The sequence below is a fragment of the Panthera tigris genome, chromosome A1 (assembly GCF_018350195.1).
Source record: "Panthera tigris isolate Pti1 chromosome A1, P.tigris_Pti1_mat1.1, whole genome shotgun sequence".
In the NCBI taxonomy this organism is placed as follows: domain Eukaryota; kingdom Metazoa; phylum Chordata; class Mammalia; order Carnivora; family Felidae; genus Panthera; species Panthera tigris.
Genome location: NC_056660.1, coordinates 196,316,831 through 196,337,647, shown reverse-complemented (window position 1 = coordinate 196,337,647; position 20,817 = coordinate 196,316,831). Strand labels below are relative to the sequence as shown.

Sequence of the window (20,817 nt, the reverse complement as noted above, 5' to 3'; positions counted from 1 at the left end):
CTGCGTGCTCCAGGGCCCGAGAGTGGCCGGAGCTCTCCATACCATAGCCAGTTAGATGTGAGGTCCTCCACTCCAACCTCTTACCAGGCTCCCAAGCACTTTCACATCCCAGGTAGGCTGCCAGCCCGGAATTCCCAGCACGGGTGCATGCTCCATGGGGACGCCGGGCACCCTGCACCGGCAGCGAAGAGAAGCCGGTTCCTGGGGACCCTCCCTAACCAGCTACCCACACTAACCCACCCTGCAGTCCCGACTCGCCCATGGGCTTTGGGCCACCCACTTGACAGAGCCAGCCTTGATCAAGACCACCACGAAGCAGCTGGAGAAGTGCCTCGAGTGTCTGAGGGCCGTGCCGGGACCCGGCAGTAACCATGCTGGAAGTCCTGGGCTTTGGCATCAAAACTCTTGGGATTGAATCCTGATTCCACCACTTGGAAGCCTGTGAGCTGGGGCCAGTTACTTAGCTTTCCTGAGCCTCTGTTGTTCTCTCTATACAGCCAGGCACTGTTCTGGGCCCTGAGGTTGCAAATGTGCTCAAACCAGCCCAGGTCCTGCCTTCATGGTATTTATATGTGGAAAGAAATTTAGTAAAAGAGTAAACGAGTAAAAGGGTAATTTCAGGTAGATGATATGTGCAGTAAACATAATAAACAGGGCACCGCGGTAGAGTGACTGGGGTGGGGAAAGATGAGAAGGAGCCAGCCATTGAAGATCTCAGGGAAAAAGTCCTGCGCAGAGGGCACGGCAAGTGCAAAGGCCCTGAAACACTGAACTGGCAGCAGGCCAGCATGCCTGGAAGTGGTGAGCGGCGAGGGGAGTGATAGGAGATAAAGCGGAAGGCAGGGGTTCGGTGACCTTGTAGGTCTGACTTAGGGTCTTGCCCAGAGTTCAGCAGAGCCGGGCCTCAACCCTGTCTCCCAACTCTGAGCTCAGGTGTTTACTCCCCACTCGCTTTTCCCCAGGAGCTCATCCTGCTGTTTCATCTGTACCTTTCTCCACTGCCCGGGAAAGGTCCCATCCTGTCTGTTTTTGAGCGAGTGGGAGGGCGATCGTGCTGAAGCATTCTGGGCACTTGTGCGTGGAATGAGGCGTGGCCGCAGGGTGGAGGCAGGGGGCACCTTCCTGCATGGGGTCCTGCTGAGCACGCGCCGCCTCCTGCCTGCATGCCCACCACTGGAGCCCGAGTCCCTTCTTCCGCACCATTAGAATCCATCCATTCCTCTCCCCTCCCTCACCTTTCTTAGAACCTCCCGGGTTGAGGTTGGAAACTGAGTTTTGAAAGAGGACGTCCACCGGGGAAAGGTGGTGCACCCTTGGGAAAGACGCTGACTGTCTTTCGTTCTCAGATCAGCTGACCAACTGCTGTCTCCTTTCCTCCGCTCTCCGTCTTTCTCTCTTTCTCTGTCTCTCCTCTTCCCATTGGTCCCTTCTGGGTCGGCCTGGCAGCTGGAGAAAGTAACATCTACCGGAAACCCCCGATCTACAAACGGCATGGTACGGTCCGTCGGGGAGAGGGCGTGGCCAGGCAAGGGGCGGGGCCACTCACCATCTGTGCGGAGGGTCTGCTGGGGCCACGTGGAGGGACGCACGCAGGGCTGCAGTTCTGTCCTTCTTGTTGGCTATCCCCCAATCACTTGAGGGGGGGGGGGAGTTTGGTGTCATTTCAAAAAAGCAAGGAAGCTCTCATGTCCCCTAAATGTTTTCCCACCTACTTTCCAACCCCACCACCCTGCTGTCTGGTGTCCTAAATTCCATGGCCAGAACAACCCTTCTCAAATGCGCTGGGAGCATGCACTCCAAGGCATGGATACTCGAGCAGATGCCCTGGTCCCTCCCTTGCTCTGGACTTTCTTATTAGAAATACTGAGAGTGTGACCTAGGAATCCACAACATAACGAGCTCCATTCGTGATTCCTACCTGCACTCCCGTAGAAGTCAGGCATCGCTGAGACCTGTTCCTTCTTGCAAACGCGCTTACTGAGCCTCAGCCGATGAAGCACACCCTTTGCATTGAGGATGCACAGGGGCAACTGGTACCCTGTATCACCCTCACATGCCCACAGGCTACCTGGGTAACAGAGGGGGCGGGGTACAGAATTGGAGGAAGATGGAAACAGATGGAGGTAGCCCAGGACTGGGATCTGAGCTCACTGAGCTGGTGGAGGGGCAATACAAATGTAAATCATGGCTCTAGGCTGAGACCTGACAATTTCCTCAGTTTCAGAGGGGGCTGGGCTGGGGTCCAGGTGACTCTATGTGTGGCTGTGGACGACAAGCTGTGCATCCCGAGTGGCCACAGAAACGTACCAACCCTGACAAAGCCAGTTTGTCCAGAACAGGCCCCCGGGGTCTCAAACGCCTCGGGACTGTGGGATGTTCCAGCTGGGCTCAGCACCAGAGCAGACGCAGGAGGCGTTTGGGGTGGAGGTAGATTGCAGGGATAAGAGGGCACGTGAAAAGGCTGAATGACATCAGTTGAGATGGGAGGGACTGCCCAGGACCCAAGTTCAAGAGAATCTGCAAGCTTTGGAAGCAAGTGGAGCTTCCAAAGCTCTACTTGCACCCTCCCTCCTGCTGGGGGAGGGTGCACAGGCTGGAGCTGGCAAAGGGCTGATCCCAGGACGCTCTGCTGCTCTGACTGCACAGGGCGTGGGATAGTCCTATCGCTTCTTCCTGAGATGATCATGGGGGCTCACTCGTGTCTCCAGTTCTCTCTCCGCCCTAGTCGGTCTCTTGCCAGGCTTTGGGCTGTGCTAAAATCACTGCCCTGGATGGTTTTGTGGCAGCAGTAGGTTTGATGGTCCATGTTGTGGAAGCTTCAAGCCGGATGGCACCTGACCCAGCAAGACCAATTCTGATACTTACAGATGAGGAAACTGAGGCAGAGAGGGGCAAGAGGTGCCCAGTATTACAGCTTAGTTAAGTGGCAGAGCTGGGGCCAGAACCCAGCATTGTTGAACCCTGTCCAATGCTCTTTCTCTGGGCCATAGAGTCTCCCCAAGCAAGATGTGGCATTTTAGTGGGAGGGGAAATTTGATATGCAGCACGTGGCCCTGGTTGGTGACTCCCACCCTACGTATGGCTCAAATACGAAACAAGGCAGGTTTCTAGAGGCTGAGGAAGGTAGGGACATGGGATCACCTGGGACCTGCTTAATCTTACTTGGAGGAGCCACAGCCTTAGTGTTCTCTTGGGAGCAGCCCTGGGAGTCTGTGAAATGTGGTAGCAGGAGCCCTGGGTAGGCGTCTGGTCCCGTTGTGGTCTACTTGCTGTGTGGTCTTCAGTAAGCCCCTTGCCCTCTTTGGTGTTCAGATTCCCAACCGTAACATGAGGGGGCTTGGCCTGAGGGCTCTTCCAGCTCTGATGCTCCATGTCCTAGACCCTGGCCTCAGAGTGACCTCCCTCCCCCAGGCTGGAGCCTGGCCGAGGCAGGAAGAGAGTATATAGTACACTGTTCTAGGACACTCTGCCTCCCTGAAGCTCTCTCCTTGGGTCCTTTGCAGGCGATTTGTCAACAGCAACCAAAAGCAAAACAAGTGAAGACATCAGCCAGGCCTCCAAATATAGTCCAGCCTACTCACCAGACCCCTACTATGCTGCAGAGTCTGAGTACTGGACCTACCATGGGTCCCCCAAAGGTAACGCGCCCCACAGAGGAGCCTGGACCAGAGCCCTATCACCTGTGCCAGGGACACAGCGGGGCTAGGATGGTTGCCCACTCCTTCACACAATTGTTCATTTATTCATTCGGCAAACGTATGAATGTACGTATGTATTGAAGGCCAGCCCTGGGGCCTAATGAGTCACCGGGGAGCAAAATAGACCAGGTTCTTGCCTTTATGGAGGAGACATAGGTCCCCGCTGGAGAGGGAAGTGATGTACGGGAGGTGATACACGGAGGTAGAGGAGCTAATGGGAGGGGCCATGCAGTCCAGTCTAGAACGTGATGGACCTTCTCAAAGCAGATACTCAGCTGCCACAGGAAGAGTGGGGAGGAGGTAAGCCAGCAGGATATAGAAGGACATCTGCAAAGACCCCAGGTGGGAGGGCGGGTTCCACTGGAGGAAAGGAAAGGCTGTCAGCTTAACCTGGAGCCAGAGAGGGAGGGAAGCAGGTGCGGGCTGAGGGACCACATCCCATGGGGCCTTGTGCATTGAGGTAAGGATGTGGGTCTTTATCCTAAACAGTAAGAAACCATTGAGAGTGACAGGATCAGATGTGTGTGTTTAAGAGACCACTTTGGCTGTGGGTTGGAAAATGGTTCGGAAGATAGAAAAGGGAGTTTACCCTGGCAGGGGGTCCTGAAGGCGCCATCCCACCCCGTCAGGCATCTCCAGCTGGGGAGATGGGTCCCCACCCACGAAGCATGGGGGCACATTGTCTTCAAGCTCCATTTTGATTCAGTGCATACCTTTACTGACTGAATGTCCATTCTGAGCAAAGCTTCATGGGAGCTCGGAGATGGGCCCTGCCTTTCCCTCAAAATATTCTCCATTTGGGAAAGGAGATAAGACACAAGCAACTACATCCTAAAGCAGACAGCGATCTTCGAGAGCTACATGTTTTGGGGAGGCATTGGGGGGGGGGCGGGCAGAGGGATCTGAGACCATTGCAACCACAAAAGAATAAACCCAAAAAGAGAAAAAAAAAACTCCAAATGGCTTAAGCCAAAGCAAAGATTTTCTGGGTCATGAGAGTGAAAGTTTTTGAGGCACAGCTGGATCCAGAGGTGAATGGCCGTCATTGGGGCTGGTCCTGTCCCCGGGGTGGCTCCGTTCTCAGGCCGGGTCTGCCCTTATCATATGGCAGGATGAACTCCAGCAGGTCTAGGCTCTCCCAGGCCTATCCTTGGCAGAAAGAAGGCTTCTCCCTCCCGCCAGCAGCAAGAAAAGTCCCAATGTTGAGGCTCATTGGCTGTGTTTGGGCAGTTGGCTTCACCTGCCCTCCATGGCCAAGAATGGGAAGGGCTGCTGGGCCTTCCCATACAGGAGACCCACACTCCATCGGGGTCTCTCGGCTGGAAAGTGGCGGACTGAAAGGAAACCCCTCACCTGTCGAGGCTCTGTGTCCCTCTGGGCCCTCTGCCGGGGGCAGGCTGAGTGGGGAACACACGCGGGAGCTGATCCTAGCTGTCTTTTGTCAGTGCCCCGAGCCAGAAGGTTCTCATCTGGAGGAGAGGAAGACGACTTTGACCGCAGCATGCACAAGGTGAGCAGGCTACCCCCTGGGTGAGATGCCTAGGCGGTATGTTACCGAGGATTTTTTCATTTGACAGGGACAGAAACCGAATTCAAACCCACTTATGGTAAAGAAAAGAGACATACAGCCTTGCATAACCAAAAAAGTCAAATGGTAGGGGGAGTTTCCGGTATGACTAGATCCAGCCGCTCAACTAATTGCCATAGGAAAGTTGTCTCTCCCTTCTCTTGTGCTGGCTCACGTCTGCGCTGCCCCGGTGCTCAGGCAGGTTATTCTCACGCGCCGCCAGTGGGAATGGAAAGGGGTGCAGCCACCAGGGAAAGGCTGGCAATTCCGTTCCTGGGTAATTTACCCAGAAGAAGGGAAACCTGGGACTCGAACAAGCGCACGTGTATGTATCCTCCTAGCCGCACTTGGCACGATAGCCGAAAGGTGGACGCCACCCACATGTCCATCATTGCCCAAATGGATAAGCAAGACGCGGTGTACCCGTCCAATGGGATGTTACTCAGACCCAAAAAGGAATGACGTAATGATACAGGCCACCATGTGGATGAACCTCGAAAACCGTATGTTTAGTGAAAGAAGCCAGTCACAAAAGCCCACACGTTGGATGATCCCGTTTCTAGGAGATGTCCAGAACAGGTCGATGCACAGAGACAGAACGCAGACTCGTGAATACCAGGGCCCAGGAGGAGAGGGAAGCAGGGACAGGGTCTTTTTGGGGGGTGATAAACAATGTTCGGAACTAGATAAAGGTGGTTAATTGTGTGTTATGTGAATGTCACCTCTATAACAATTTTTTTAAAAAGAGACGGGTGCCAGTGACAAGAGTCCCAAGGAAGGCCCTCGCTGGCCCAGCTAGAGCCATCTGCCCACGTGCCGTTGGCCAGGCCCGCTTCCAGTGCCCTCCGCCGGAGACCCCTCCCCATCCCCAGACCACGGCACTGCTTGTGGAAGAGGGACAAAGTCCCAAATGAAGCTGCGGGGTTGCGAGGAGGGGTTGCAGGGTTTGGGGAAGGCAAAAATGACAGAGGTTCACCAGAATCCATTCACCCACCCTTCTCCCCAAGCCTGCTCTGGCTCAGTGTTCTTTGCCTCCTTCTGACTCCATCTCGCCCCTCCCCCACACCCAGCTCCAGAGTGGAATTGGCCGGCTGATTCTGAAGGAGGAGATGAAGGCCCGGTCCAGCTCCTACGCGGATCCCTGGACCCCACCCCGGAGCTCCACCAGCAGCCGGGAGGCCCTGCACACAGCTGGCTATGACATGTCCCTCAATGGCTGTAAGCACCACCCTGGAAGTCTGTGGGGGGTGGGGGCACTTCCTTCCAACTCCCTGAATGAATCTTAAACTCCTTATGGCCTTGCCTGGGTCTAGAATACACACTTGGTGAGGTGCTGTCTGGGGCACCAAGTAAGACCATGCTCTGCCCTGAGCGGGCACTTGTTTCTCTGGGGTGTCTGAAGCTGTGACTTTCGGTCAGACTCAGCGCAAAGAGAAATGTCTCCTAATAGCCTCAATGGCTCAACGATATAAGTGACTGCCTCTTGAGGTAGTAAGCCTCCCATCACAGGAAGAAAACAAGAAGAACCTTGGAGCAGGCACTTTGCCCAGAGATCCTCTCATTGTAAATTCCTCCCTGTTCCTGGACACACACATGCTTCCCTCCCTCCCTTACCCCTGTGGGAGTCAGTCTTGCTGGGAAATCCTATCTCCACTCAATACTTAATGGATAATCCCCTATGCCCGCCACTCGTAAATACATTATCACTCTTGGTCCTCACAAAGACTGGCGATGTCGAGGGATTATTATCACCCACTTTATAGATGAGAGACCTGAGCTTACTGCTTGCCCAAGGCCACTCACAAGCCTGTAAGTGACAGAGCCAAGTGGGGTCGGACCCAAGTCAGAGTGACTCCAAGGCCATAAGCTGTTCCCTCTTTTCCCTGCTGCACCTCGACTTTAGGCGAGACTGAGATGGTGGTGGTGGTGAAGATGAAGTCAGCTTTGCTTGGTGCTTTGTATGGTGACAGGCACCGGGCTAATACCTTATGGAATCATCGTGTATCATTTATTGTTCACAGTAACCCCATACGGGAGACGCTATCCCTCCCCGTTTTACGATGAGAAAAACAAAGCATGATTAAGTAACTTGTAGCAATTAGGTATCGGCCAGTGGCAGAGCCAGGATAAATCGATGTGCCTGTTTCCCTGTTTGACTACCAAGGGGCAGTGTTTTCAGCCTCTGGCTCTGGGTTCTGTGCAGTGCGCCAGAGTTGCTCAAAACGCAGTTCCGTCCAGTGGCCTCTGTGCAGCAAATGTCACAGAGCACCCGCTTTGCACCGGGTGCTGGGCGGGGGAGGGGGCGTGCGGGGCAGGTGTAGCGACTGAAAACTGACCAGTGGGAAAAGAGGTGGCGAAGGAGGCCCCTCCTCCCCACCAGCCAGGGTAGCCCAGGAATGGGAGCCATGTCTGTTTGTCCCCATGAACCTTCCACCGTGTCCGTCTGCCCCCACGAACACGGCTTTCTGGCTTTTCTTTCTTGCAGCCCCTCGGTCCCACTACCTGGCTGACAGCGGTATGTTCTGCCTGCCCTCCCTTCAGCCTGTCGTGTCTTGTGAGAGCCAGAGCTGGAGGCGGGTCCCCCGGAGCTGTGATGTCCCAACACGATCCCGAACTCAAATAGTCCACCCCACCGTGTTTGTCAGACGTAGGCCTCAGTTTTTGGTTCTGGAACCAAAGTTGCCGTGCCCAGTAGCCCCCAGAGAGAAAGGAAGAGCACGCGTCTCTTCTACCCACACGAGAGCCTGCCTGTCTGGGCTCTGAGCCCAACTCCAAATCCAGGGCCTGCGTCCAGAGCCACCGGTGGCCAGGACGCAGGGGTTCGTCACGGGAGGTTCGTACACGTGGGAGGTGTGTGCAGGGTGAGGCCAGAAGACTGTGCACGTGTGCTTCAGGTGACCCTGGAATTCTGCCGGGGGAGGCATCCCTGAGTCAGCTGCCAGTCTGCAGAGCAGGGGGAGGAGCCGGTGGCCCCTTTCCTTCCCGCTTCCCACGGGGTTGGGGGACAGTATTGGCCATTAGCAGAGGCCAGATAGCCTCAAGGAGAGGGACCCCTGACTTGGGGCTCCTGGTAATTGTTTGGCTGTTTCTTTTCAGACCCCCTCATCTCCAAATCTGCCTCCCTGCCTGCCTACCGAAGAAATGGGCTACACAGGGTAAGAGAGGCCGTGCTGAGACATTGCCCCCAAGATGTTAACAATTCCGGAGCCTAGACATTGGGTCACGGAACAGATATTTATGGAAAGCTTTTTACATACGTCGGGTACTCCTCTGGGTGCTTGGAATACATCAGTGACCCCTGCTCGTTGGAGCTTACATTCGTGTGGAGAGAAACAGAAAGCAAGTAGTAAATAGTATGCAAGTCAAACTATATAGACTGTAGAAGGTAGTGAGTGCTATGGGGGGGGAGGGGGGAGGGAAACAGTGAGCAGGATGAGTGGGATTGGGAGCTTGGGGAGGGAGGGCGGCAATTTGCAGTTTTAAATAGAATTGCCAGGACAGATTTCATAGGAAAAGCGGTATATGAGCAGTGAAAGAAGGCAGAGAATGTAGTTCACCAAGAAATGAATATTTATAGGGTGCCTAACTACGTGCTGCGCCTAGGCACCAGGGATGTGCCAGTGAGGTGGGTCCCCGTGACTTAAGACTGGGGCTTCTCTGAGGCCCTGTCCCATCAGCCCCAGGCCATTTTCTGGAGGTGGGTAACGGCCCCAGGGAGGCAGCAGTGAGCTCGCTCAGGCCAGCCCTCGCTCTGTCTCCCCTGCAGACACCCAGCGCAGACCTCTTCCACTATGACAGCATGAACGCCGTCAACTGGGGCATGCGAGGTGAGTGCCACCCCATCCTGGGACCCACAGCAGCTTTGGACGCACTGCTCGTAACTGTGTCTTCACCTTCTGCAAAGGATCACTACAGATTCTAGCCCTACGCTGGGCTCTGTCCAAACCCCGAGTTCCCACACTCCCTTTCCCTTCCCACTCCCTCCCTCTTCGCCTCCTCTTCCCTCCTCCTCTCAGGTCCCTGGCCTTGGGTGATCTCCAGGCCATCTGTCCCATCTGGGTTTCCAGAGCCATTGCAGAATGCCGTCGACCCAGTACTGCTCGGCTAGACTTGCCTGCCAGCCCCGGGGGGGAGGGAAACTCTCGGAGCCAAATGCACATTGTTCCCAACGAACATTCCATGAGCTTCATGCTCTCTGCCAGCGATGCTCTCCCGCCAGCCTCCAGCAATTCCTACAAGCAGGCTCAGGCAGGTGGACGAGGCTGCACCAAAACCCGGGAGGCTTCCTCTGGAAGATAGGTGATCTTGCCCATGTGTTTCACAATCTCCTCTTATTTCTGTTCTAATTATCTCAAAAGTCACTTCTTGTCGAAAACCCTGTCTCTGGATCAGCCCAACCCCCATCTCTAGCCATCCTTTACGCTTATACCAGCCTTGATTTGGGCTGAATTCAACAAGGACAGGGTCTCTCAGACAGAGGCCAGTGTAGTGGTGCAAAGCAAAAACCAATGTATTTCCATTTTGTGTGTGTCTCTTTTCTCTCTACAGAGTACAAGGTAAAGGAGATGCGTTGACCCTGGGGGTCTCTGGGACCCTGGGAGCCGCTCCATTGGGGGCCAGCAGGAGGATCACCGCATTATCTATTCAGGGAAGGAAACATCGAATAAATAACCTCAAGGGTCCTCTTGAGACCGGCATATCCGGTCCCTCCCTGGCCAGCTTTCCCCAAATCCTGCCCTATGTCTTTTGCCCGCTGAAATCAGACAGTTCCTTGTGGGCCTTGGAGACTTTCTGGAGGCTTGCCAATCACGAGACCTGAGACGTTTACAATTAGGAGGCCTTGTGCCACATTTATGTCAAACACCACCAAGCTTATTCTTAGCAGTATTAGGGGATTCAGGTTTTGCCTTTGGGGAGAAGGTGCCTTGAGGCCGTCAGGCAACTCTCCAAGAACAGACCCAGCCCTTCCTCCAGACTTTAACCACGGACCCTTTCTGGGGAGAGGAGGGAGCCCAGACACAACATGCGGCTGAAGGGATAAGCCTACCACCTTCACCTGACCTGGAACCCCACCCCCCACCCTGTCCTTTCTCCTTAGATCTACCCTTATGAACTTCTGCTGGTGACCACAAGAGGAAGAAATCGACTGCCCAAGGATGTGGACCGGACGCGTTTAGAGGTAAGTATAGAAAACTGAGCAGGCGCCTTTGGGTTTGAAGGGATTCCAGAAGTTGCCTGATCTAACCCAGCTCGAGAGGGCAGGCAGAAAATGAAAAGCTTTAAGGTCGCACAGCTTGTTGAAAACGCAGGGATGCCAGCCTGGTTCCTTGAACCCAGGTCGAAACGCTCTGTGCTGCCTTCCCAATCCGATGAGCATCTGTGGTGCAGAACTTCAGCACGTCTCCCGCTGATGCTTCTGTCGACTTAAGAGCTAGATTTGGTCCCTGCTCTCAGGGGCCTGCTGACTGGTTGCTAAGAAGAAACACAGCACTGGTTTTCTGCAGGATGGTACAGAAAACCGGTGCTCTGGGTGGGGAGCATGGGGGAGTCAGTGCTGTGTAGAAGGCAAAAGCATAAGGTGGTCTCACATCAGACTCCGGGTGCAACCCTTACCCTGCCATCATCCCTCAGCAAGACAGCTTGGTCAAGTGACAGCCTCTCCAAACCTTAGTTTTCTCCTCTGTGGAGTGGGGCAATCATGGTGCTCCCCGCAAGGTGCCAGCGGAAGTAAGTGAGACACTGTACACAGAGCCCTTGGCACAGAGTCTGGCAGTGACCTGGGCGGACAGACTTTGAAGGCGCAGGTTGGATGGGTGGAGAGGGGGGAGGGAGCATCATGAACAGCGGAACAGCATAAACAAAGCACAGAGGCCAGCCTGAATGTGGCATCGGACTTCCCAGCAGTCTCCTCCACTTGGCTTGGCGTTCCAGTTCCTGGGCCCCGATCCAGGAGCACACTGCCCTTTTCCACTGTGCCTCTCCCTGCCTCTCGCTCTCCTAGAATGCCCTTCCCATCTTGCCAGCCTCCTGACTCCTCAGGGCCCCCCATAGTGATGATGCCCATGTCCCAGAGCCCCCCAGACCTTCCCAGGATGTGTCCCACACCCCTCCCCCAGCCCCCCCACCCCAGCCCTGTGTCCAGAGTGCAGATCAAGCAGCTCTTCCCCTCTCTTGTATCAGAGCAACGAACTATCTGTTTCCTCTGCCTGACAGAGGCAGTCAGTCCTCTACCATGGGGCTCGGACCAGGGGAAGTACTGGAAAATGTTTGTGGAATTGAATGCTTCTAAGAAAGGAGGTTCAACAGCCCTTGGGATGAGCATATCAACCGCCCTTCAACTGACTGCCGCGGTTTCACCCAGAATAAAGGGTTGGGACAGAGGGAGGGGAATGTGAGTAGGCCAGGAAGTTTTGTGAGTCCTTCCAACTCCAGCGTGCTGGGCTAGCAGCCTAGCAATGTGATTATCCCCACTTTTACGAGGGCCTCCTTTACTGTAGCAGTGAGTGGCTGCTGGTGCTGAAGGGGACAGCTCCCACAGCAGCTCAGTGGAGCCAGCATTCAGGGATAGAAATGAGGTTCGGGAACCTGGTTCATCCTGGAGGACCAATTGCCCTCGTACATCCTCCAGGATACCCAGAAGCTCTGATCAAGGAAGCTCACCCTGCCCTAAGAATCAGCCAGGGAGCTTCTTAAAAACAACGATACCACGCCCCAGCCTAGACCAATTCGATCGCAATCTGGGGAAGGAGCTCAGGCATCAGAGAGGCTTCCAGGGATGTCTAACATGGAGCCCGAGCTGAGACCACAGGGCTACAAGCACTGCCCAAGTCCCCTCCGGACTGAAGAGCTCCTCAAGGAGCTCAGAGTGCAGATTGTCATTCCCCCAAAAAATACTTACTGAAAGTCTATTATATAGACCAGGTCCTGTTCTCAGGGCTTGCAGTATACCAGTGAACAAAACAGGGACCCCTGCCCCCTTGGAGCTGGTGTTCTCGCATGAGGAGACAGACACTAAATGACACAAATAATAAATAAATGATCTGGAACATGGGAAACTAACAGGGCTGAGGGAAGAAGTGAAAGGACAGCGGAGAATTGGGGTTTAGAGGGAGAGGTAAGTTGCAGTGTTAAATAGGGTGGTCAGAGTGATCTCGCTGCAAATGTGACATCTGAACAAAGACCTGAAATAGATGAACCATTTAGTTAGCCTTATATGAGGAGGAAGAGCATCCTTGGCAGAGGGAACAGCCACTGCCAAGGCCCTATCACAGGTGAGGAAAGCAGGTGGTGAGTGTGGCTGGGTCACATGAGCACAGGGAAGAGGATGAGGCGAAAATGAAATCAAATGAAATGAGGACCAGACCCCCCCACTATGTGACAGACACATGAAGAGATTGTTGCAGGAGTGAGGGTGACCAGCATTTGGGTCCTTCCCGTGTGCGGACCTCTGTCCATGACCTGTGCTTTCTCATTCCCCTTACTGTATCCAGGAGGTGGGCACTAGGATGCTCCCACTTTCCAGAAGAGGAAATCAAGGCTCAGTGGGGTGACGTAACTTGTCCAAGGTCACGCAGTCATGTCTGCCCGGCTTTAAAGCCTGTGCCCTTAACCTTCATGCTTTAAAGTCTGTGGAGAATGTCACAGGGACAGGGCTGGCATTAGGTGCTCTGAGAACTGGCAAAAAAAAAAAAAAAAAAAGAAAGGGGGCAGCAGCTGGTCCTTCACAGAGGGGGAGCGGGAGAGCCTCAGTCTCCTCTGGCATGTTCTCAAGTTGAGTCTGCCATTCCTTTACATGGAAACTCATAAAAAAGATTTGGGGGCACAGCAGAGAAGATGAACTAGGGAACCAACCATAGCCATCACCCTCCACAAGAACAACAACAACAACAAAACAGATGGAGGTTAAATTACAGTTCCCTTAAGTGTTGACTGTCGAAGGAACTGAGAAGAGAAATCCCTCACATCCACATCATTTCTCAGCACTGACTTGAGTGTGGGTGGGACAACTATGGACAAGTCAACAGCATGGACAAAAGAAAGCACTGTCTGGCCCCACAGAGACTGAAGGGACCTAAGAACCACATGTGATTTGTGGATGCCGTTGGCCCCTTTGTTCAAAGAGACAAACTACAACAAGAAGACATTGTTGAGACAATTAGGGGCATCTTCTTATGGACAGGTATTACGTGATTGTGAGGAAGTACTGTGAACTGTTTTTAGGAAAGAAGATGTCCGGTAGGCTTTGAGATGTTTTGAGATCTCTAGGGGAGATACGTGTTGCAGCACATAGGAATGAACTGACACAGTGTCTAAGATGTGCTTTAAATACTTCAGAAAAAAAAAAAAGATGAAGCAAACCTAACAAACCCTTGATAACTGTTGGATCTGGCTGATGGGCATAGATGTACGCATTGTGTGATTTCCTCCCTTTTGAGTATTTTTGAAATTTTTCCATAATAGAAAGGATTACTTATGAATTTGTGATGGGGTTGCCCAAGGGGGCAACATCGTGCACTGTGTTTGGAATCGGAAAGCCTAGCCTTCGGTCTCCGCCCTGCTGCTTACCCCGGCCTCCCTCCCACCTGCCCTCCCTCCCTTTCGGCTGAGTTAGTCATTTTAACTGTTTGACTTTTGGTTTTCTCATCTTTCAACTGGATAGAAATAATTTCTGTTCTTCAGAGTTGTTGGAAGGATTCAGTGAGAAAAATGGGGGCGATCATGCAGTGATGCGTATTGGGCATAACAGAAATGCAATGCAAGGGGTTGCTGGGGTTGTTAAATATTGTTACATACTGAAACATCAGCTCAGAGTCACCAGCAAACAATATTATCTATCAAAAATATCAAAATTACCTTTGCCTCAAGATCTGGAAATGTGGCCAAAATATTAGTTCACATAGGCGGGGAATTGGCTAATTACTGCGTGGCTGTATACAGAATTCTTGGTGAATCTCCTTCAGTCTTCAGTTAGCTAACATCATGGCGACGGACAGGGCATCTCAGTGATTCCATTAAGTTTTCAGGCAGGATATGTGCCAGATATTTCTCTCTTCAAACATAATGCTAAATTTTATTTTGAAAAAGTTCAGGCCTCCAGAAAAGTTGCAAGAAGAGTAAAATGAACATCCTTCTACCTTTCACCTAAATGCAGGAATTGTTAACATGTTGCCACATTTCAGGTGCCATATATCTCTAACTCTGAAAGCTTTTGACAACGTATCGACTTTCCAGGCTGCTTGGAAGGGCAAGAGGTCAGGGAGGCAGAAAGGAGGGGGGAAACCGGCTAAGGAATGCAGAACCGTGTTTCATTATGTGACCTATTTCTTTTCATATAAGACAGATACGAAAGGACAATTCGGTGGGTGGAGAAATAGGAACAGCAGTTTTTTTTCATTGGCCTGAGGGACAGCCTTCCGGATCATCTGTAAAAATATTAATAAGAGGAAGTGCACCCTAAAATCTTGGATATGCCCCCTTTTACTCCCAAAGGAAGGAGGAATAGCGTTCATCCATACACCCCCTGGGGCACAGAATGCAGGCAGCAGGATGCGGGCGGGTGGGGTCCGCCACGAAGCATGGAGAGGAGGCACTTAGGTGAAGTATAGAATCCCCACTGAGTCTTGGGCAGGGGAGGCCTCCCCAGACCAGCTACAGAAGCCCCTCTGAGGAAGCATTCATGCACACGGTCTGCCATTTGACATCTACGCAGCCCACACCCCTGTGGGTCACACACTGCGCCAAGCACAGCACGCCCAGAGGATACACACAGGGTCCACTTCTGCCTGCACCTGCCCCCAGCCTCCACCTCACATCCTCAAGCGTTCCCTCTCTGTCCCCTCCCACCTTATTTCAGCGCCACCTGTCCCAGGAGGAGTTCTACCAGGTCTTCGGCATGACCATCTCTGAGTTTGACCGGCTGGCCCTCTGGAAGAGGAATGAACTGAAGAAGCAAGCCCGGCTGTTCTAGGCAGAGGCTCTATAAATATATATGCATTTATATAAAGATATATGTAAAATCTCTATACTGAAGCTCGGTATAATCCTCTCTTGTGTAATGGGACACACTGCCTGCCATGAGACTTGCTTTTCTGTACTGTCAGGCAAGCCCACGTCATCGAGATATTTTTATGCTCCTTACTCTCTCTTTTCTAAGTGCTCTGGGGTTTGGGAAGGGATTTGAGGGGACTCCCATCCTTTTGCTGGGGATCCTTTTTATACTGAAACATCTGTCCCTAACCTGAGTCCCCCAAGGTCCAACTCTCTTTCCTAAGGAGGTGCCTGAAGAAGTCTCTCTTCTCTCTGCTTCTCGGCTCTTGCCCCAGTCTCCAGGGTGGATGCTGACCATGGAGTTTTCACACCTTATTGGCCCCAGAGGGGCCCTCCCATGGGAGGAGCCACAGCGATCTCCCTAAGTCCCTGAGCGCCTTTGAGAGCCCATGCAGAATTTTCTCCACCTCTCCAATTAAGAGTTCGGTGCTCTCTGGGGGTGATGCGCTTAGCAGTGTGGGCCTCGGATCTACTCGATACAGCAGCAAACAGAAGTGGATAGGGCCTTGGCCTCTCTGCAGCTCCTCAGTCCTCCTCCTTCTGTCCTTGATCCTAACCTCTCCCTTGTCCAAGTCTCACGGTAGGGGAAGAAAAGGCACTTCCCTTCCCTCTGCCACTTGCAACTGGCCCCTTTGCCTGGCCCTGACGCGGAGACAAGGGAAGACGCGGGAGCTGGAAGCAGGAGCCACAGCAGGGCACCTGTTAGAATTGGAGCTGCAGGACCTCTTGGGACCCTCCTCTCACCCCCACTGTTCCCAGCACCTCCTGACCCTTCCCCCCCTTTGGAAGAGAGGCCCAGTACTGCAGCCTGTATTCTTTGGCCTTACTACAATCAATGTGCCTGACAACTCAACACACCACAGGGCTAACGTTCCCATCATAGCTCCAACAGTACAACTAGACAGACAACCTCTAATACCCCTCTAAACATCAGACAGGCCATGTCCCAGAGAGAGCTTCCTGGTCTACCCCTGCTGGTCCCTAGGCTAAAAGGGCAACCAAACCAGCCCCCCACCAGTCATCGGCTCCCACTGCAAGGTTGGCCATGTTTCACTGGGGAAACCTTTGGAAGAATGGCTGCTTATAGAATTCCAGAATGAAGCATTGGCCAACACTGTTCACGATCACCCTGGATTATTTCCCCAGTGGCTGCCTTCCCTGCCCCCTTGCCTTCCTGAACAGGAGTAAAAGCTTAACTTTAGCTTCTCTCCTCTCCTCCCTTCCCCAAACCTTTGACCCCAAGTTGGTGATGTTTGGTGGGTCTGTTCCTTCTTGGAGATGCCTTGATTTAGATCACTCTGAGGTCATGGAGGAAAGACGAAGAAGTGAGAATAACCATTATCACTGTCAAGAGGCTGGTGACGTGACGTGGCAAATATAGAACTGACTTCAGTCCAGCAAACCCTCACTGAGCACTTGCTGATGCTGAGCACCTGCTGTATACAGAGCACGGAATAAGGGAAGGAGATGGGAACACCAAGATGAGCAACACGGGATCTGGGCCGGGGTGGGGGGCATGCCTACTAACAATGGGTGTCGTCAGGCATGAACTCAAACGTGACGGTTGTAAGGCGGGAAGTGATGGGAGATGGCACGAGAGCATGTTTGTAGCATTCCTGAAAAGGTAGACGCAGTTGATGGAGACCAAGGAACGCTTTCTGGAAGAGATCGCATTTGAGCAAAGTTCAGGAAGGATCTTTGTAAACTGAGAAGAGACTATGACTTGAAAGGGTGATGGGATGAGGGGCCAAAAAGAGGTCTAACGTACTCTCATTTAAAACATCAACCCTCACTGCAATTCTCTTTTTGGCCAGTGTATTTCAACTGTCCTGACCCTTTAGAAATGTCCCCAGCCAGACACAATCATTGAAACTGCCTCATTATCACTGGTTGAGAACTTGGCGAGATTGAAGGGCTTTTGTTATTGTTGTTGGGTTTTTCTGTTTCCCATAAAAGCACATAATTTCAACCCAGACCTGTGTCCTTCTGTTGTTTCCAGTGTGAGTGGAAATGTGTGAAATGGGAAGAGACCGATCGTGCACATGTTCCAAAATAAAAGAGTCTAGAGAGCAGCTCTCCCTTGGCCTCAGTTTCTCCTTCTGTACATTAAAGTTTGACAACGTAAGCATCACCCAGATTGTTTCCTGCAGAACGTGGGGTCCTGCAAGATGGTACAAGATGTTCCAACAAATACAGGTCCGTGATCCAAAAAGTAACGATAATGACAATAGTTCGTTAGTAAGTACCGACAGTGTGCCAGTCTCGATGCCTCATATATGCCTCATGTCATGTCAGTCAGCCTCTGTAACAACTCAGGAGGGAGGAGATAATAATTATTTCCATCTCACAGATGAGGAAGCAGCTTTCAAGAGGACACATGATTACCGTGATGGAGCCAGGAGCCAAGTCCAGCCTTTTGGGGCTTAGACCAGCTTAGCCATGCTTAGCAGTCAGGATGTTTTCTGCCACAAGTAAGGAGCGCCTTCTGAAGAGTGACTTAGTGAGAGTGCATATTGCCCTGCACGGCAGGAAATCAGTTTAGCAGTCTGACGATGCCGTCAGGGGCCCAGGTTCTTTTCACCTGTCCATTCCACCCTCCTCGGTACAGTGGCTTTTGTCCCCAGATGTGACCCCTCATGTTTACAAAAGGCTGCTGTGGCTCCAGGCATCGTGTCTTCATACGACCACATCAAAAAACAGGAAAGAAATTTCTCTTTATGTGTCTCTTTTGATCAGAAAGCTATCCCAGGAGTCCTCAGGAGACTTCTCAGGTCCCATTGGCAGGACTAAGGAACAGGTCCATGGCCTTGCTGCACAGAAGGCTGGGAAGTCATGTATTGGGCCTTTTGAGACTCGATAGTGGGTGGCAGGCGCTGTGCCGAGAAAGAAGAGAGATGGGAGAGACAAGGAAGGGCCTCTAGGCAAGTGAATCACGGTGTCCCTGCCACAGCCACTGTCCCTCGCCTTAGGGACTCAGAAGGCACCTTGCCAAAAGTCCCTCAGAGCCCTGCAGTACCTTTGTTTAATCCAGCATGTCATGAGCTAATTTGACATAACTCTGTTTAAGAAATGTTAGACTCACTGTTATTTCCACTGTATTTCCTATTCCTGTCCTAAGGGAAACACTTCTTTCATGTTTGACATCTCTCAAGATGAGATGTGGCTTCAAAGTATCTCCTTTCCTGACCTCTCATCCTATGATTCTTCTAAGTATCGTGCCCACCACAGCCCCTTCAGACAGGTGGCTCAAATGTGCAAAAGGATGCTGAAGAATGACCCTTTGCTCCCCGCCTACACACACGCCCAGCAAATGCTTACTGAGCATCTGCTGGGAGGCAAGAGCACTTAAGACTCAACAGTGTGTAAGGCAGTATGGACTGTCATATAGCTCTGGTCTAGAGGAGGGGACAGACTGTACATAAGTAACAGAGAAATATGGCACACAGAGATGGCTACTGCACAACAACAAGTAGAGTACTGGAGAGAGAGGCAGAGAGGAACTCACTTCACGGACTCGCTGAAGGATGAAAACGAAGGAGCCAAGGGAAAAAGAGAGGTGGGAGTGTTCCCGAGCACCGAGGATAGCATGAGCAAAGGCACTGTGGTCGGTGAGAGTTTGGTGTATTTGAGGAAGTTAATGTTCCAGTGAAGACAGAGAGGTATGAATGAAGGGGAGAATGAATTTAGAAGAGGTGGGAAGGCAGGCAGGGGCGAGAACACACAGGGAGACAGAAAGGATGCCTCTCATTCATTCAGGCTTTGTGGAGACTGTCTGTGGCTTGCACTGTAGTTATTAACTGACGAGATGCAGGGAAAATCACTCTAAGTCTTGTTACTTGGAGTGTGGTCCCCAACCCCAGCACCGGAGTCACCTTGGGAGCATAGTGAGAGGTGCAGAATGGCAGGCTGCACCCTCGACCTACTCAATACACATCTGTATTTTAATAAGACTGCCAGGTGATTCACACACATGGTGAGGGTTTTATGGACAAATGCAACACATTTGTGCCAGACTTTCTGAAGTTCTAGAAGGAAACCTTTTCCCCATGCACATGACCTTTTTGAACACTGGGGGGCAACCTTACATTAGTAAAGCAGAACTTAAGGAAGGGGTGGGGGGGGCACAGAAATCGCAAAATGTGAGAGTTAAAGTCAATACAATGGCCGCATTTTGCAGCCACAGGAACGGGCCCACCGAGCATCTAAGCAGATCAGGACAAGCAGCCAGCTCACCTTCACAGGCACCTGGAACAGAAACATGGGCCTGGCTGCGGAAGGTGTCAGCGGCTGCAGCCGGCCACTGAACAGAGCCAAACGTGGAGGAGAAGGGCTTGAAATTCAAGGAGGGAAAAGCTCTGCTAAAATTCTTAGTAATTCACATCCCGTAACTGTGCCAGCTCCGGTAATACCCCGCGTGGAATTAGGTTTTAAATGCTTCATTTTGCATCAAACTTCAAGTTGCTAAAAGTCTTGACCACACAATGATAAACACCTGCTGATATACACAGCCATGAGCTGCTATCAAGCCACTCAAAAGCCCTGGAGTGAGACTAAATAAATAAAATTCAGAAGCTGTGAAGACGAGGGCCAGCCTCTCATTACCACCCAGGAGCCCCCTTGCCTCCTTACCTGGGCTGGTCCAAGGTGATTGGCACAGGAGCACAGGCAAGAGAAACCAAAGGCCTGCAGCCACACACACACACACGCACACACACACACACACACACACACTCAGAGTTAGTCCTCAGGGCAAATTAGGGCCATGTGTGCAGATGAATCAGGTCACAAAGTAAGGTAACATCTATGCCCATGACCAAAAGTGTTTCCCAAATTTCAGTCACTCAAACACAACCTTCTTGAGTTCCATCAGATTCTTTATTTACTTACTGCTATTTACGTGGTATGTTTCTTTCAAGGACTCATTCCTGACATTTCTATTTTAAGCACTCTCGGTGAAAGTATGGATGCCTAAGGACCAGTTATTGGCTTTTCATACAGATTCAAATACTTTCATAACTCTTCAAATATGTTGGTGTGTGTAATATCTAAACCCGGGCCACATTACCCTCTTGCACTGCTGGTGGGAATGCAACTGGTGTGGCCGCTCTGGAAAACAGTGTGGAGGTTCCTCAAAAAATTAAAAATAGATCTACCCTATGACCCAGCAATAGCACTGCTGGGAATTCACCCAAGGGATTCAGGAGTGCTGATGCATAGGGGCACCTGCACCCCAAAGTTTACAGCAGCACTTTCAACAATAGCCAAATTATGGAAAGAGCCTAAATGTCCATCAACTGATGAATGGATAAAGAAGATGTGGCTTATGTATACAATGGAATACTACTTGGCAATGAGAATGAATGAAATCCTGCCATTTGCAGTAACGTGGATGGAACTGGAGGGTATGATCCTAAGTGATAGAAGTCAGTCAGAGAAAGACAGATGTATCTTTTCACCCATATGTGGAATTTGAGAAACTTAACAGAAGACCATGGGGGAAGGGAC

The 20,817-nt window shown here is 51.9% G+C and overlaps 1 protein-coding gene across 4 annotated transcripts in view; it reads left to right on the top strand.

Annotated features, from left to right (window-relative positions):
* Positions 1-17,285, top strand: part of ABLIM3 (actin binding LIM protein family member 3) — a 110,530-nt gene extending 93,245 nt beyond the window's left edge. For 3 of the 4 annotated variants that reach the window (XM_042994640.1, XM_042994629.1, XM_042994624.1), the window contains 10 exons: positions 1,447-1,494; positions 3,504-3,638; positions 5,144-5,208; positions 6,336-6,483; positions 7,751-7,780; positions 8,362-8,420; positions 9,032-9,092; positions 9,814-9,821; positions 10,364-10,444; positions 15,119-17,285. In XM_042994640.1, coding sequence (XP_042850574.1) covers positions 1,447-1,494; positions 3,504-3,638; positions 5,144-5,208; positions 6,336-6,483; positions 7,751-7,780; positions 8,362-8,420; positions 9,032-9,092; positions 9,814-9,821; positions 10,364-10,444; positions 15,119-15,232 — 749 coding nt within the window. In that variant the 3' untranslated portion in view covers positions 15,233-17,285. The remainder of the gene's footprint in view (positions 1-1,446; positions 1,495-3,503; positions 3,639-5,143; positions 5,209-6,335; positions 6,484-7,750; positions 7,781-8,361; positions 8,421-9,031; positions 9,093-9,813; positions 9,822-10,363; positions 10,445-15,118) is intronic. The other variant, XM_042994637.1, reaches the window with a different exon arrangement.
* The last annotated feature ends 3,532 nt before the right edge of the window (positions 17,286-20,817 follow it).